The sequence below is a fragment of the Danio rerio genome, chromosome 17, assembly GCF_049306965.1.
Source record: "Danio rerio strain Tuebingen ecotype United States chromosome 17, GRCz12tu, whole genome shotgun sequence".
Taxonomy (NCBI): domain Eukaryota; kingdom Metazoa; phylum Chordata; class Actinopteri; order Cypriniformes; family Danionidae; genus Danio; species Danio rerio.
In genome coordinates this window covers 17,064,981-17,080,627 of record NC_133192.1, presented here as the reverse complement: position 1 = coordinate 17,080,627, position 15,647 = coordinate 17,064,981, and the positions used below count along the sequence as shown (strand labels likewise).

The 15,647-nt window shown below is 35.6% G+C and overlaps 1 protein-coding gene across 1 annotated transcript in view; it reads right to left on the bottom strand.

Moving 5' to 3' along the window:
• Positions 1 to 2,050: 2,050 nt before the first annotated feature.
• Positions 2,051 to 15,647, bottom strand: part of rragd (ras-related GTP binding D) — a 32,413-nt gene continuing 18,816 nt past the window's right edge. The window contains exons 6-7 of the mRNA NM_001099424.2: positions 12,198 to 12,346; positions 2,051 to 3,454 (exon numbers count right to left, since the gene is read on the bottom strand). Of these exons, the coding sequence (NP_001092894.2) occupies positions 3,303 to 3,454; positions 12,198 to 12,346 (301 nt within the window). The 3' untranslated portion in view covers positions 2,051 to 3,302. The remainder of the gene's footprint in view (positions 3,455 to 12,197; positions 12,347 to 15,647) is intronic.

Sequence of the window (15,647 nt, the reverse complement as noted above, 5' to 3'; positions counted from 1 at the left end):
GCAGACCTCTAGATCCTAATTTAAACACTATAAATTCTAATTCATTTACATTATGGGAGTGATTCTCAATCTGACAAATTTTAATTTATTCATTTTAGATTGAATATATAATTGACTCACTATCGATTCTAATATGTTCACTCTAGATTTTACATTCTAACTTATTCACATTAGCAGAGCGAGGGTCAATCTGATTCTAATTTATTTACTGATTCTAATTTTATTTATATAATGATTCTGATTTCGAATTTATTTAACCTAGATTTAACATTCTAAATCATTCACATTAGACTCTAAAATGTTCTAAAAAATTTTTATTCAAATTTATTTACACTACATTCTAATTTATTTACTCTAGATTCAAGATTCTATGTCATTCACATTAGATTGTCATTTATTGACATCAAGAGAAAGTGTTTCGGGTATTCTGCACCTCATCCGTGTGCTTCAACAATACAGGCGCGCAAAGGGAAAAGCCCTCAGTCACAGATGCGTCCCTGCTCTCGCCGAGTTTGGCCTGCTGATAGAGATTATAATACTAAACATGAAATTGTCTTACATAACACATTGTAGTTTCACTACAGATGATTTAGTGTCCATCCAGAGAGGAGCAGCTCTTGCGTAAGCGGCTCTGACCTCATGAGATTTACCCATCAGCCCTCAACGCTGAAGCAAAGGTATCCCCTGGGATTAATGCTGGTGCTTTAACCCGCAGCGAAACACTTCCACTGCGCAGGCATTAAAACCCTGACAACACACACCAGCCGCTCACATCACTTACATGATATCAGCAGCAGGACGGAGGCGGGGTCATCGACTTCCTGTGACGACAAAACAGTTAATTGTTCCTTGCAAGCAAATACTACTTAAGTGCAAATAGCCCGGAAAGTGAAAAGTGTTTAAGAGGGAGGAATGAACATACTGTAAAGACTCTTTTTCACAACAAGAATGTGAGAGAGAGAATTAATTCTATAGTAAAAGACAAAGAAGGAGACTTTTTTTGGTTTTTGAATAAAAGCATTTTCATTTAACAAAATAAATATATAAATATTCATCAAAATTAGTACACAATGTTTATGCATGAAATGTAGACAATCTGGCCATGGTTTATGCCAGTGATTCTCAGCTTTTTCTTTTTTATAAAGATAAGATATTTTGTCTTATTTCCTAGATTTTAAACTTATAGAGAAGAAAATGTGTCATTTATTTTATTAAAATTAGTATAGTCTGTCATACTATAATATTAATATTAAAATAAAAAAATAGTAATAATTATTATACAAATTATTTGAATTAATTATTAGGATCCTAGGCCCTTGATTGAATCAACATAGACTCATTCTGAAAATGTAGCCCTATATTCCTTTCTGGAGATCACCAATTATGTAGCCAGAATTACGTATGGCTGCATTTCATCTTTAAAATGAATGCTACGGTTGGTATGATGTTGTTTGTTTTCTTGCTTACCAGCTGACCGATTAACACTGAATGGAAGGCTTTCCCGCTGTTACCAGTTTGTCCGGTAGCTCGACATGTACGTCGGCGGACTTGAGACGCAGACACAATGACGGGGTTTGAGTGGTGAAGAACGGTTCCAGAAAGCAGGTAGACAAAAGCCAAAAAATAAAATAAACAAGTAAATAACAGGATGAAAATGTGGTAATATCTGAAAACGTGGTAAAAACCAGGCTGCCGTAGGGGCTTTTCTTTATCTGAATTGATTTTGAAAACACTGGTTGGGTTTAGGGAAGTGGGTGGCCGGGTCAATCTGTGCTTTTTAAAACACTATTGGTTGGGTTTAAGGAAGGGGAGGGGAGGGGAGGGTTTGGGGTCAGTTGGTCAGTCAGTCAGTCGACAGTGGCCAGAAATGTATACAGGGGCATGTAATCAAAATGAGGCTGGGTTGGGAAGCATATATGTAAAAATGAACAAAACAAACAAAAAACTAAAAATGCTTGCTTGTTAAAGTTGCTAACACTAAAATAACAGCTTTAAGAACATTTTAAAAAATCAGAACATCAAATCAGACCAAAAACCACCTGCAGGATTAATACAGAACTTGTTTTATAATCAATATAAAAGTTAATTTAGGTTTTGTGCCCTGCATTGGTAAAATGTGACTTGGAAAAAGGCTTTACATCAAAAATTGTGATTGTTAAAATTTAAACATTTTTTGTAATTAAACTGACTAAAATAGCTAGCTTGCTAGATATAGCCAGCTAGTAAGACATACAGTGCTCAGCATAATTGCGTACACCCTATTTTGAAAATGAATATTTTTATCCATTTCTTAGTGAATATGGGTAATATATATTGGTGCATCTGAACAAAACAGAATTAATAAACAGATATATTTATTAAAATTATATTTTAGTCACCAAAAAAAAAAAAAAATTGAAAGATAATACAATTAAATTCAAGCAAAAAATTGCAAAATAAAATTACAACCTACAAAATGTCAACTAAATTTTTCAGTTTTTTGCTTCTCTCGATTTTTTCTCTATTTAAAATTTGTATCTAATATTTTTTCAAGCATATAAATTTGGGTGTACTAGTTTTTAGACCGTTATCATAGGTTATGTTAGATTAGCTCCAGATTTGGCTTCAGTACTGACTAATCTAATGTATATACACAAATATAATATTGTAGAGCTTAGATAGATCTGTGAGGGGTGTACTTATATATGCTGAGCACTGTATATTATATAAGATAAGATATATATTATTATTTTCTATTATCTTTTCATTATATATATATATATATAAGCTAGTTAAATAATATTTTCCAATAGTAACAGAGAAGCAATGCTTTTTTAAGTCATTTTGGTTTGCAGAAGAGCAATATATTGCCCTAATACTGTAAAGTTGCTGAAAAAAATGTCAAACTGAAGAGCCATCAATAATAATAATAAAAAAAGAAAAGAAATACATTTTTAATTTTAAAAAATAAAAAAACTAAACTTTTTTTTTTTGTTTAAGAGAATAAATAAATGGACTTATTTTGCAACGTATACAATGAGTAATTGTGCCCTACTGTAAATGCATCTTTTGTGGGAAACGATATCACAACTAATTAAATAATTTTTAGTAAAAAATATCAGAAATAAAAAAAAAGTATTTCGCAAAACAGCTAAAATATAAACAGCTACTGTAAGTAAGCAGCAGAAGATTTTTAACGCATAACGCAGTCTGTATAGTCATTCTGGATTGCCGAAGAGCAGTAAACGATGCTGATGAAGACGAGCAAAGTCTGACTGAATCTTCGCCTCTGGAATCTCAGGCTGGATTGTGTTCAATGCTCTTCAATGGGGAAGCACCTGAGTCCCGTTTGGCACAGTCTGCCTGCTCCACCTCCTCTGGCTCAGAAGCTTCCGGCTCCTCTGCACTTTCAATCGCACATCAAACACCTCCTCTATGGCTTTCTTGAAACAGTGAAAATTGTAGTCGATAAGTCCTGCGTGAGCAAAGACAAGAGTAATTAGCCTTCAGTAGGATAGGATCGCTCGTCCCTTTCCCAGAATGGATCACTGCATAAATGCACTTTGAATTAAGACCGTGACACACATAAAAAGAGATGTCATTTAGCTTTGATCCAGTGAAAGACAAAATAAATCATTTAATAACACCTACATGGAGATACTAAGACATGCGGTTCTGCTTGGCAGGTGACAACTGAGTCTATATGAAGTCACACATTATAACACACATTCTGTTTGAATAGAAATATAAAGCATGTTTCCTGGTTTTTTTACATACTGTATTAGAGTATTAGATCTATAAAAAGCGTATTATTATGCAGATATCACCATTGTGTATTGTGAAATATTCTGTGCAGTTGAGATAGCAAAAGTAGATAATTTATAAACATTACATTTTATTTGTATGAAGTTATTTCGTCATCATTCAAAATGTGAAGTGATTTAGGTTTGGCTTTACCACATGAATAGAACAGTGTTTTATGAGATAAAAAAGGCAGTCGAATTCTTATCCTGGTAATTAATTCAAGCTGCAGTACTGAACTGATTCTCCACATTATACACTCTGAGAAATAAAGGTACAAAATCTGTCACGGCAGCGGTACCTTCCCAAAAGGAAATTTTTTTTTTCCTGACAGGTCCTTAAAGGGTCACGAAACACCAAAACAGATTTTTTGAAACGTTGACAGTCATATATATGTCCCGTAAACACTATTATGAACACATATGTTTCACTAAAAAGTGAAAATTGTTTGTTTTTTGTGTTATTTTGAGCCAATTCAAAATATTTTAAGCTGCGTCACGGCGATGAGATCCTGGTGTAAAATCCAGCATGGAGACTGGCTGTCTGTACCCACCGGTACAACATGACATCTTTGAGTTTTCATAATTAATTCATGAGAAAGACTTTGTCCGGAAAAATCAGCGCGCTCTATTGTGAATGAGGCACAACTTAATTAATATGCATGATATAGCTTTGCCTACACAAGTGCTCAGACGGAAGAGAGACAGCACGTTGTGTTACGTTACATTCATAAATGTGCCGGATTTTGTTTCCATTTTCCTGGTATAAAGGGGACCACTCTGAAGATTACAGTGGTCTGCTAACACGTAACAAAAATATATTTGTAAGAAACATTTTTTACCCTAGAGCTTTTCGCATCTGGAAATGGTAAAATCCGGATTTGCTGCTCGTCTCCTTTTACAAAAGACGCGGCTCAAGTTTGTGTTGATTGCCCTATCTCTACAGATTTGGTAAATGTGTGATCAGTGTACTTTGTTTATGTTTATTTACATGGCAAAGATAATTAGTATCGTCAGCAGTACTTCTTCAATTTTTAAAGACATACCTTAGAATGATTTAGTTACTAAGTTTACAGTACGTTAATATCGCTACAATATTATGGACTGTAAGATCGCTGTAAATGCTCTCGGAATGTAAACTAGTAAACACCTCAATCAATTACCGTTGTGTAGGATTTTTGCTGCTTATGATTTTTGCTGCATTTTGTGACAGTCTAGTCTATACACACAGCTGTTTGATGTTATTGTTTGCACCTAAACATACTAATCTTCCCCTGTACTGTACATAAGTGTACCTTTAGAAAAGATACCACTCCAGTGACAGATTTTGTACCTTTATTTCCGAGTGTGTATTAATCTCCTGTGCATTTATTTTTTGTGGGAGTTATTTTAGAATATTCTAGAAACCTAGAAAGAAGACCATCTTTTTATGCAATGGCTGAATACTCTTCCCTTTGGTCTTCATATGAACAACCTGCTGTCGGAGAGTTTCAGTGACTTTAGAACTTTGAGAAATAATTAAAGAAAACTGAAAAGTATCTCATTTACATTTTTTATCCTGCGCTTCAGAATATATGAAACTCATTAAATATGCTTCAAAACATCTCTTTTACTTCTGTTAGGATGACTTCAAATAGGACTAGTGACCTCAAATTTAAGAAATTGTAAGATGGTCCCTTAAAGGAACACTCCACATTTTTGAAAATGGGCTGATTTTACAAATCCCCTAGAGTTACAGTTTAGATTCACCATTTTTTAAACACATTCAGTCGATCCATGGCCTGGTGGGGACACTTTTATCTTAGCTTAGCATAGATCATTGAATCTGAATTGATCATTAGGATCTCACTCAAAAATGAACAAAGAGTTTCAATAATTTCTCCATTTAAAGCTCGACTCTTCTGTAGTTACATCTTGTACTAAAGACCGACATAAAAAAGGTTGATATTTTCTAGGCCAATATGACTAGGAACTATGAGCTTCCAGTGTAATAGAACTTTGAATTAGAGTAGACTATTAGCCTTTCACTCAAAAAAGGAACAAAGAGTTTCAGTTATTTCTCCATTTTAAGCTTGAAAAAAAAAGTTGATATTTTATAGGCTAATATGGCTAGGAATTATGAGCTAATTCCAGTGTAATAATCAAGGAACTTTACTGTCATTCTATGGAGCAATGATATTACACTGAAAATGCCTGAAAACAATCCCCAGCTAGGTAGCATCCAATGTGAATACCTACTTGCAAGCAAAGTAGGCAGCAAAGTTCCTTGTTTATTACTCCAGAATAAGAGAATTAGCCTCATTGCCCTAGAAAATACCACCTGTTTAGTTTCTGATGGTCTTAATACATATTGTACCTAAAGAAGAGTCAAACTTTAAGTCATTGAAACTCCTTTTTGAACGAAATGCTAATGGTCTAAAGCAGGGGTACCCAAACTCCTGGAGGGCCGGTGTGCTCCATATTAGCTCTAACTTCCTTCAACACCAGCTCGGAAGTTTCTAGTATACCCAGAAAGAGCTTAATTAGCAAGTTCAGGTGTCTTTAATTGGGGTTGGAAATAAATTATGCAGGATACCGGCCTTCCAGGATCGAGTTTGGGCAACACTGGCCTAAAGCACTTTAATGATCTATGCTAAGCTAAAAACTAAAAGCGCTCCTGCCAGGGCTGGAGATCAGCTAAATGGATTCAAAAATGATTAAGAGGGACTTTTAAAATGAGTCTAGTTTCCAAAAAAATTAAGTGCTCCTTTAAGATTGATCTTCATTGTAATGTTGCTACTGTACTATAATTGTAAGTGTAAGGGAGTGACACAAACAACTGAGTTTGGATCCAAATGCTGGTTTAATCAGTGGTCAGGTGAGCAAAGGTCAATACAGGTGCAAACAGACATATGCAGACAGTCCAGAATCGTAGTCGAACTAACAGGTAAGAGGTCAGAAGGTAGGCGGCTAAACAGGAGAACTAGATAAACAAGGCTAAGATAGGTACACGGGAAAACAGGGCTAGGATACCGCGTTGTAATGTCACTGTGGCAGATAACAAGACACGCCAATGTGAATGAGTGAGTGTGTTGCTTAAATAGTGTGTGCAATCAGTCTCTGACAATCCTCACGTGGTGCGAGTGTAATCAGTCAAGATGAGGAAGCATGAGTGAGTGTGAGCGGAGTGCATGTATAAAAATGTAGTCCAGAAATGGAAGAATTGTAGTCCATGGTTATTGTGAATGAAGTCCAGCGATCTTATGGAGTACGATCGCTGGTTATCGAGACAATAATATGTCTCTTACATTTGTGCACCTCACAAAAGCAGTTTAATGATAGAGAAAAGAGATAACTACCTAACTCATAATAATTATGTGAAATTTAATTACTACAACCCTATCTTCTCATCATAAATAGCATCAAAAGTGTAAAAAGTTGGCCAGATTTATACACAAAATGACCACCAAGCTTAGATTTGAGATGGCACCTTTATCGTTTAGCTCAGCTGTCAGGAATGGAAAGCACAGGATTGTGGCGTGTCAAAGGCAGTGAAGGATACATCTGTGCTGCCTTCAAAAATCAATCAGATGAAGGTCTCTCAGGAGAAAGAAAGTGAAGCTGGATTAGGATTCGGACATGCCTTGATGCCTTTCTCTACTATGGAATATAACCTTGAATTTTCATTTTTCAGATGCAGCCATTGTCTCCCAAAAGAAAGTAGTGTTTCTGCATTCTCAGAAATAAAATGTACAAAAGCTGTCACTGGGGCACCAGCTATCCAAAATATTCATATTGGTATCTTAAAGGTATGTACTGTATTAGCACCTAAAATGTACCACCCCACTGAGAGCTCTCATACTTTTATCTCTGAAAGCGTGAACTGTCAGTGAGCCTGTTGAAAATCGCTTGAAATATATGACGATTCAAATCAGATGGGATGTTAAACGAGTCGAGATACATGTTTTGAATGGCAGGAACCGCTTTGTTTACTGCAAACTCACTTAACATGGACAATAGGGATAAGCAAGTTGAAACAGACTGTTTAAAGCAGTGATGAGTATGGATGTTGACATTAAAGGTGCCTTATAAATAAAATATGGGTATATATATAGGGCATAGTCGAATATGAGAGATTAGTGTATGGATATGGCCATACCGTGAGCCTTAGATACCATTGTAATTTCCTTCTCATGTATATTCCATGAGTGTAAAACCCCGGTGGACAAAAGTACAATCAGAACACAAAGCAGACTGTTACGTGACTCACCTTCTGATTCTATGTATTTTATGAGAAAATACATATCTAAGCCATATCAGAGAACAATCTATCATATTAAACCAAAGCAGTATATGGCACCTTAAAGGAATCCTCATTCAAAAGAGTGCCAGCCACATATAAGGCAGTATGTCATACAAATTTATGTTTTATATTACTGTTATTCATTTAATATGATTAAATTCACTTGAAAAAAACTGGAAAAGATGTGTTGGAGATCTGTGCATGTCTGCATGCTTTCTTTTCTCTTAAATTGATATGATAAAACCAGCAACAGCATTCCTGTTCATATCACTGTTAACAAGCACTGAGGAAGAGCTGAAATTTAGATATAATATTGAGCGTTAAGTTTCTGCCACCCATTGTAAGTGGTATCAATCAGAAAAGGCTGGGCCATCTGACCAATCAGAGCAGAGTAGAGTAGACTCTCAGAAATGCGGAGTTTTAGAGTGACTGGATCTTTGAACCAGATGTTTCAGACACTGAAAGAAATCAGCTGATGATGCATTGTATATTTTAAGAAGATTAAAGACCTTGGATGAATGTGAACCTAGGATACATTCAAAACAAAATTAGCAATCTTTAAATCATCACAAGGTAGGCACTTTAAGAAAAATGCATGCATTTACAGTAAATAAGGATGTTTGCTGATTGTTCAGACTACTTATTTACAATGAGCTGAAACAACACAATTCTTGAGGGTATTTTGGTACAACTTTAGTGTTTTATGTTCAATCCACTTAAATTTGTAAAAACTAATAAGTTACAGTAACTTAATTTCTTCATGTTCTCTTAGGACAAAATTAGTGTGTGGAACCCAGTAGTTTGTACAGTGTGTGGTATATTACTGAATGGAACAGATCATGTAAGTTATGTCATCCAAGATCCTACGCCAATGCAAGATGCCTTGTTTTCCCCACTGACGAACATGATTGCTCTTGATACTCTCTCTAACCCCCTTAGTAATTCTCAGCATGAATATTTCAATCTTCATTAGCCTCCCAAGGATTCCTCTAATTATCCCATTCTCTCATGTGAGTGCAGCTCACACCAGCAGGTTCTTTTTTTTGACTGATTCAAGACCAAATTACTGAAGCTGTAATCGCTAAAAACAGCTTACAGCAAAAGCTGATTTTTAGGTCTTTATTGTTGTCCCTATTGAATCTATATGTGCGTCATGAGGATTGCAAGTGGGAATTGTTAATAAACATGATGCTGCATGCTGGTTTTCTTTTTAGCTTGTTCTTGTGAAACTGCAGCTAGTGCACTTCAAGATTAAAGAGTGAGATCAGATAAAACATTGCAAACAACTTATAAGAAAGTGGCTTTCATCCATACTATCTGTAAAAAGGCATAACTTAGTATTGGTTACAAACAGAAATTGCACAAAACATTAAAAAGCTATTAATAATAAATCAAATATCAACGTCTTACATTCCAGTACTGTATGATTTTTTTTTTTTAGATGTATTTTATTTGCTGTGGTGGTAAAGCTGAATTGTCTGCACTTTCACATGATCTTTCAGAAATGAATCTTAATATTCTTAGGTTCAAAAACATTTCTTATTATCAATGCTGTGCCATATATGTTATAAAGTTCTGTTAAAACACTTTTAAGGATGCCATCTGAATAATTGTTGTGCTTTAAGTTTGGACTATAGAATACACAAGACATGTCACTTGTATAGTTTTGAATGGGGAAAAATGTAATGGTCAACATGGCGAATAAAGCCCCGCCTACTAGTACAAGAAACAATCATGAATCAATATCGACTGATGTTTCTCAGAGGAGAAGCATGGACTAGACGTGTGCTTTCACGACAGTTTTTGTGGTCAACAAAAAAACTGCAATCTCAGCGAATACTTGCTTCACAGACATAATAAATATGTTGGGTGGACAAAAGTGAAGTGAACAGCGTGGGACGGGGCTGAAGGGGGGGGCGTGGGCCCCTAATAATAATGAGTGCCCTATGCCCTAAAATGTGGGGGCCCTTAGAATCGTCTTAACTAATCCAAGAAAATCATGGCTTCCACTATTACCTGTAAACTGATAGCAAAGCGGCTAACGTTGGTGACATTTATTTTTATTTGTACATGGCCTGTTTGGATGGCTCTAATGTGCCACTACACAAAATTCCAGCTTCAGAAAAGGCAATAGCGAAATTGTTTAGTTTTATATATGAAGGGAATATGACAAAAGTGAGCAAAAACTTGTGTGTATAAAACATGTTTTGCCAGGCTTTAGATCAGGCGACAAAGCTGGATTCACATCAGAATTGCATTTAAAGGATGTAGCTGTACCTACAATAGTTTTCTGAAAGAAGTAAATAATGCTTTGTATGTAACTTATATTTGTTTCTCCGGGTGTTAGCGTGGGTTTCCTCTGGGTGCTCCGGTTTACCCTAAACGTCCAAAGTCCAAAGACATGCGCTGTAGGTGAATTGGGTAAGCTAAATTGTCTGTAGTGTATGTGTGTGAAAGAGTGTTTATGAATGTTTTCCAGTGATGGGTTGCAGCTGGAAGGGCATTTGCTGCATAAAACATATGCTTGATAAGTTGGCGGTTCATTCTGCTGTGGCATCCCCAGATTAATATAGGGACTAAGCCGAAAAGAAAATGAATGAATGATTATATTTGTTTTGTTTGGTTACAGTTAGCAAATGGTAGCTTAGCTCAGAAACTGCAGCTGACTGTTTGTTAAATAGAACAGTGACACTTTTTATATGTATAGATGTTTTTTGAATACATTTTACATTGATAATAGTGGGCTGCAATGTCATGTCAAGCTATGATTCATTCTGCACAATGATTATGCACACGGGAGATGACCCAGTGCATTATTTTCTTTGTGTTTTATATGTATAAACACTCAGACTGTACACATTGGTTAAGCTTATAGGAGACTTTCAGTGTCGGGTGAATGAACGACTCAAATTTGAAGACATGCTAGTGGAGGTGGGCAGAGCTGATCATACTGTAGATAAACACCAGGGAAACAATGAAGGATAATTTTCTCTTTTATAGTAGCATTGCATTGTATAGTAGCATTGTAGTTATGACTTGTTTGTAGTGTGATCAACAATTGGGCTAGTTGTAGATGTGTTTGGATGCAGGGACGTAGCTAGACATAAAGCTCTACTTGGGCACAGCACCCCCTCAAAAAAAAAAAAAAAATTAATAATAATAATTATATATATATATATATATATATATATATATATATATATATATATATATATATATATAATTTCTAAAAGAAAAAATATTCAATATATTGTTATTATACAACTATTATTCTAAATAAATAACAGAAAATAATCCTAAATGTAACTGGAAAACAATGTAAAGACACAACTGGAGTGAAGCTAAGATAATTGAATCTTTAAGATAAGAAATCTTTAGCATGAATATTAATTTATAACAATGAAGTTTTCTTCAATGAACAGTTCAAAAAATGTTTTATAGAATTATCTGTTGTGTGTTGTCTTAGACCCAACTCAAGGCAGGGAATGTTTTTTTCTGCGCACACGCTCAGTTTGCTTTTTGATTTAACTAAATTGCTTTCATCAGCGTTGGTTTGGTTGCACATAGAGAATAACGACTTTATTCGGGGATTATCCCTCTTAATGAATACACTTGCATATAAAGTAAATCGTATCTCAAAGCATTTACTAGGGCACTGGCGATTTTTACTGGGGCACGAGCCCCAGTAAATGGGGTCTAGTTTGGACGCATCCGGTAACATTTTAATGTTATTTTGGCAAATTGAGCGAATTGAATGAAATGACTCGAGAAAGGATTTGTTCATCTCAATGAACGAGACTCAAAGGTTCAAGCCAGTAAAATGATCCAAACTTCCCATCACTATAGTGTAATAGCTTTTACTTTATTTTACTTTAAGTTGCATGCATTCTGGCTCAAAACAAATTTTAATAAAAAAGCATTTGCAATCCTTTAACTTTCCAACAGTAGTACATAAAATAATAAATAAAATATTTTTAAAAGCGTCTTCTGACTTCTAACTTCTAAATCTCTGTATTACTGACACTCAAAGTAGCTTATGTTACTACATCTCAATCTGACAAAAAAGCCACAGTATCCTGTAAATGGAACATGCAATATTCAAGCCAAACAAATAAAAATAAGTCCAGCAAGCTCACCTTTTTTCTCAAAACTCTCTTCCCTTAGGAAACACACTAGGGCAAGAAATTTCGTGACCTCTTTTAGGTACATGACCGTTGTGTTGTTTAAGTGGATTATGGCCATTGATTCTTTATCATATGGGGTTCCTCCTTCATCTCCAGACAACCTACATGAAAAAGAAAACCAAAATCACAACCATGTGTTTTTGTTGTTGCAGTTGTCCTTCAGTTTGTATTGTAAACGCACATAATGAATGTGTCCCTGAAGCACGGCTTTCCGTGAGAAAGCAGAGTGCCATGTATTACTGTTCCATCAGGAAGACACTTTCCCAGTTCAGCTTAAGAACAGACTGCATCCAGATGAAAAAAAAAATCTTGAAATTTTGCACTGTGGAACAGATGTTGATTCATATCATAATTATCAAAATGAGCAGATGCCCTGTCATAATCCCTCCGCTTTTATAACCAAACAAATTGATGCTATTATGCATGGATATTACAAATATATAAATATTTTTGCACAAAAAAGGAGGCACGGAAAAGATGATGAATAAATTGAGATGGCATAATAAAGCGTGTAATTTGAAGCTTCCTGATACCAAGAACACGGATCAATGTGAGCATGATGAATAGGAAACAAATAAATGACTTATTAATTTCAATGAGCAACAAACAAGACTTGCGGAAATTAATTCCCCAGCTCGTCTAATGTACAAATACAAATACTTTAAATTAGTGCACAAGCAGGCATGCCAAAATGGGTCAAACTAAACATGACCATCTTGAGATTTAGGCAACATCTCCATCATTCCGGATGCAGTTGAAAATGGAGTTTTGTTTAAAAAAACTGTCATGTGTTTTCCAAAAGTTTCTCATTTACACCGAAATGTCTGAAATAATCTTATTCCTCAAGCATAAAACATGATAAAAGCACAAAAAGGTGATATAGAGGCCAGACTATAGGCATGCTATACTTTCTTCTGAAATTTTAGCAAAATACTGTATATCACAGTGTACTTGTACATCCAGGCGACACATAGTCAACGTTAAGTGTTTGGTCTAAAATTCAAATAACTTTGTTAAAGAATAGCAATCTTGTAAAGTAAATAATACTTAAGTAAATGTTAAAAATAGTTTACTCTGATAAGAAAATAAGTATACTTATCAAACAGTTTTTTATAATAGGTCATGTGGTACTTTAATCAAGCAAATCTTGAAAATTGCTTAAATGTAGCCCAATTTATTCCTTTTGTATACATTCGGTTTTGTTTTTGTCTACAGGAGCACTACAGAACCGTAATGCATTTGTAAAGAATTCACATTTAAATTATCATCTTCTGTGGTTTCATGTGGTTAGACAATGAATTGGCTCATTCAAACTGACAGCACCTGAACATTTTGGACTTTTATTCATTTTCTTCATTCATTTTCTTGTCAGCTTAGTCCCTTTATTAATCCAGGGTCGCCACAGCGGAATGAACCGCCAACTTATCCAGCAAGTTTTTACGCAGTGGATGCCCTTCCAGCCGCAACCCATCTCTGGGAAGCATTCACACACACATTCACACACACACTCATACACTACGGACAATTTTAGCCTACCCAATTTACTTGTACCGCATGTCTTTGGACTGTGGGGGAAACCGGAGCACCCGGAGGAAACCCACACGAAGGCAGGGAGAACATGCAAACTCCACACAGAAACGCCAACTGAGCCGAGGTTCGAACCAGCGACCTTCTTGCTGTGAGGCGAGAGCACTACCTACTGCGCCACTGCCTCGCCCCACGTTGAGAGCATGAGATGCTCTTAAGGTGCTTGTCATTGCTCTCAAAAAATAAATAAATAAACATGTGAAATCGATGCCCTAAGGCTATAATTAAAATTTTATGGATAAAAGTAAATAATAATGCAAAAAATAAATAATCAGTATTCAAGTATTCGATTATTCAAATTTATAAATTTTTTGAGCGACCACCTTTAAAAAGCTCTATTGAAGCTCCGTGAGTGACAGAAAGAAAGAGCAAAATGGCAGCACCATACCATTCATTTACAGATGAGCCCCATTCGGATGGGACTAATTTTCCAAACATTTGAGTTAAAAGCATAGACTGTAAAAGATATGGACGTAGTATCTGTGCCGTCACCCTCAGGTCTCTGAAGAAAAAGAAGATATAAGTAGCCGTGGCCAACCATCGCCATTTCGGTCGCACGTCATCGCATTGACCGGGGGATACCAAACAAGGGCAAAGAGGTGGCGCGTCAGTGGAGCTACAAACGCCTGCTTGCATTTTGCTTAGATGGGCTTTTCTTTGGGAGAAACGCTTAATAGTTCATTACCTGCGACTCGTTTGTATTCTGACCACATGTGCTTGGTTGTACACTATATCAATAAAGTGTTGAGACTTTTAAAAACACTGTTGTAATACACTGAGCCACTAAACATTGATATGATGTTTTTCTACAGGAGGAAAACGCAAATGACTTCCAAACACTTTTAAATAAAGTCTGTGTTAGTGAATACAAAGCTATTTATGAAATCCAGGCATAAAACTGAATGACAGTGTTTCAGATGACAGTTCTAGAGCCTACAGCTAATACATCTGTCAGATTCTGGAGTTCATTACAGCTCTAAAGAAAAGTATAAATCATAAACGATCTTAAATAAAACAAATTCATTTAAAGAGATTGTATATAAGTATATAATTTCACTCACCTGGGAAATAGAGGCAACTTTAACGGTTTGTGAGCACAATTAAGTGCTCACAGCATGCCATATCATCTGATAATTGAAAGAAATAATTCCAAAAAGCAACTGACTGTGTAAAGCCACATAAAACAATATAAAAACAAAAATACGACGTATATGCCGAGTTCAGCAGCTAATCAGCTGGAATGCTGGAACCAGCGAGACCTAGCTGTCACTCAAGTGGCCATGCTCTTAATTATGCAGACTTAATATAACTTAACATAAATTAAATGGATGAGTTATAAAAAAACATCCACCCCCTCACAGTTATCATAAAGGGTAATATTAGCTATATAATTCAAAATTGTTCTTTGTACCAGGCTGTAAACACCTTTTTTCTGCTTTAAACTTGGCCATTTTAACAGCAATCTGCTTTAGGAGCCAGGGCTAGCGGAATTTCACTTAATTGCAGTTTCAGTTACTTCCGTATTTGCTTCACGAGGGAGAGCAGGAGGTTGCCACTTGGTTAGAAGTCTTATTAGCCTATAGGAGTGTCAGTTTTATAAGTGACGTTTAAAGAAGATCATACATTTTTTAAGATATTATTTTGTGTGCTTTTGCCTTTATTATTTTAGTACACTTTTAGACAGGAAACAAAGTTAGAGATAGAAGGGGGATGGGTTCGGGAAAGGTCCATAAGCAGGGACTCTGGACTAACTTGGGAAACCTGAAATGTAACTAAATGTACTTCCAACGAGTCTATACGTCGTTCTTGTGTTTT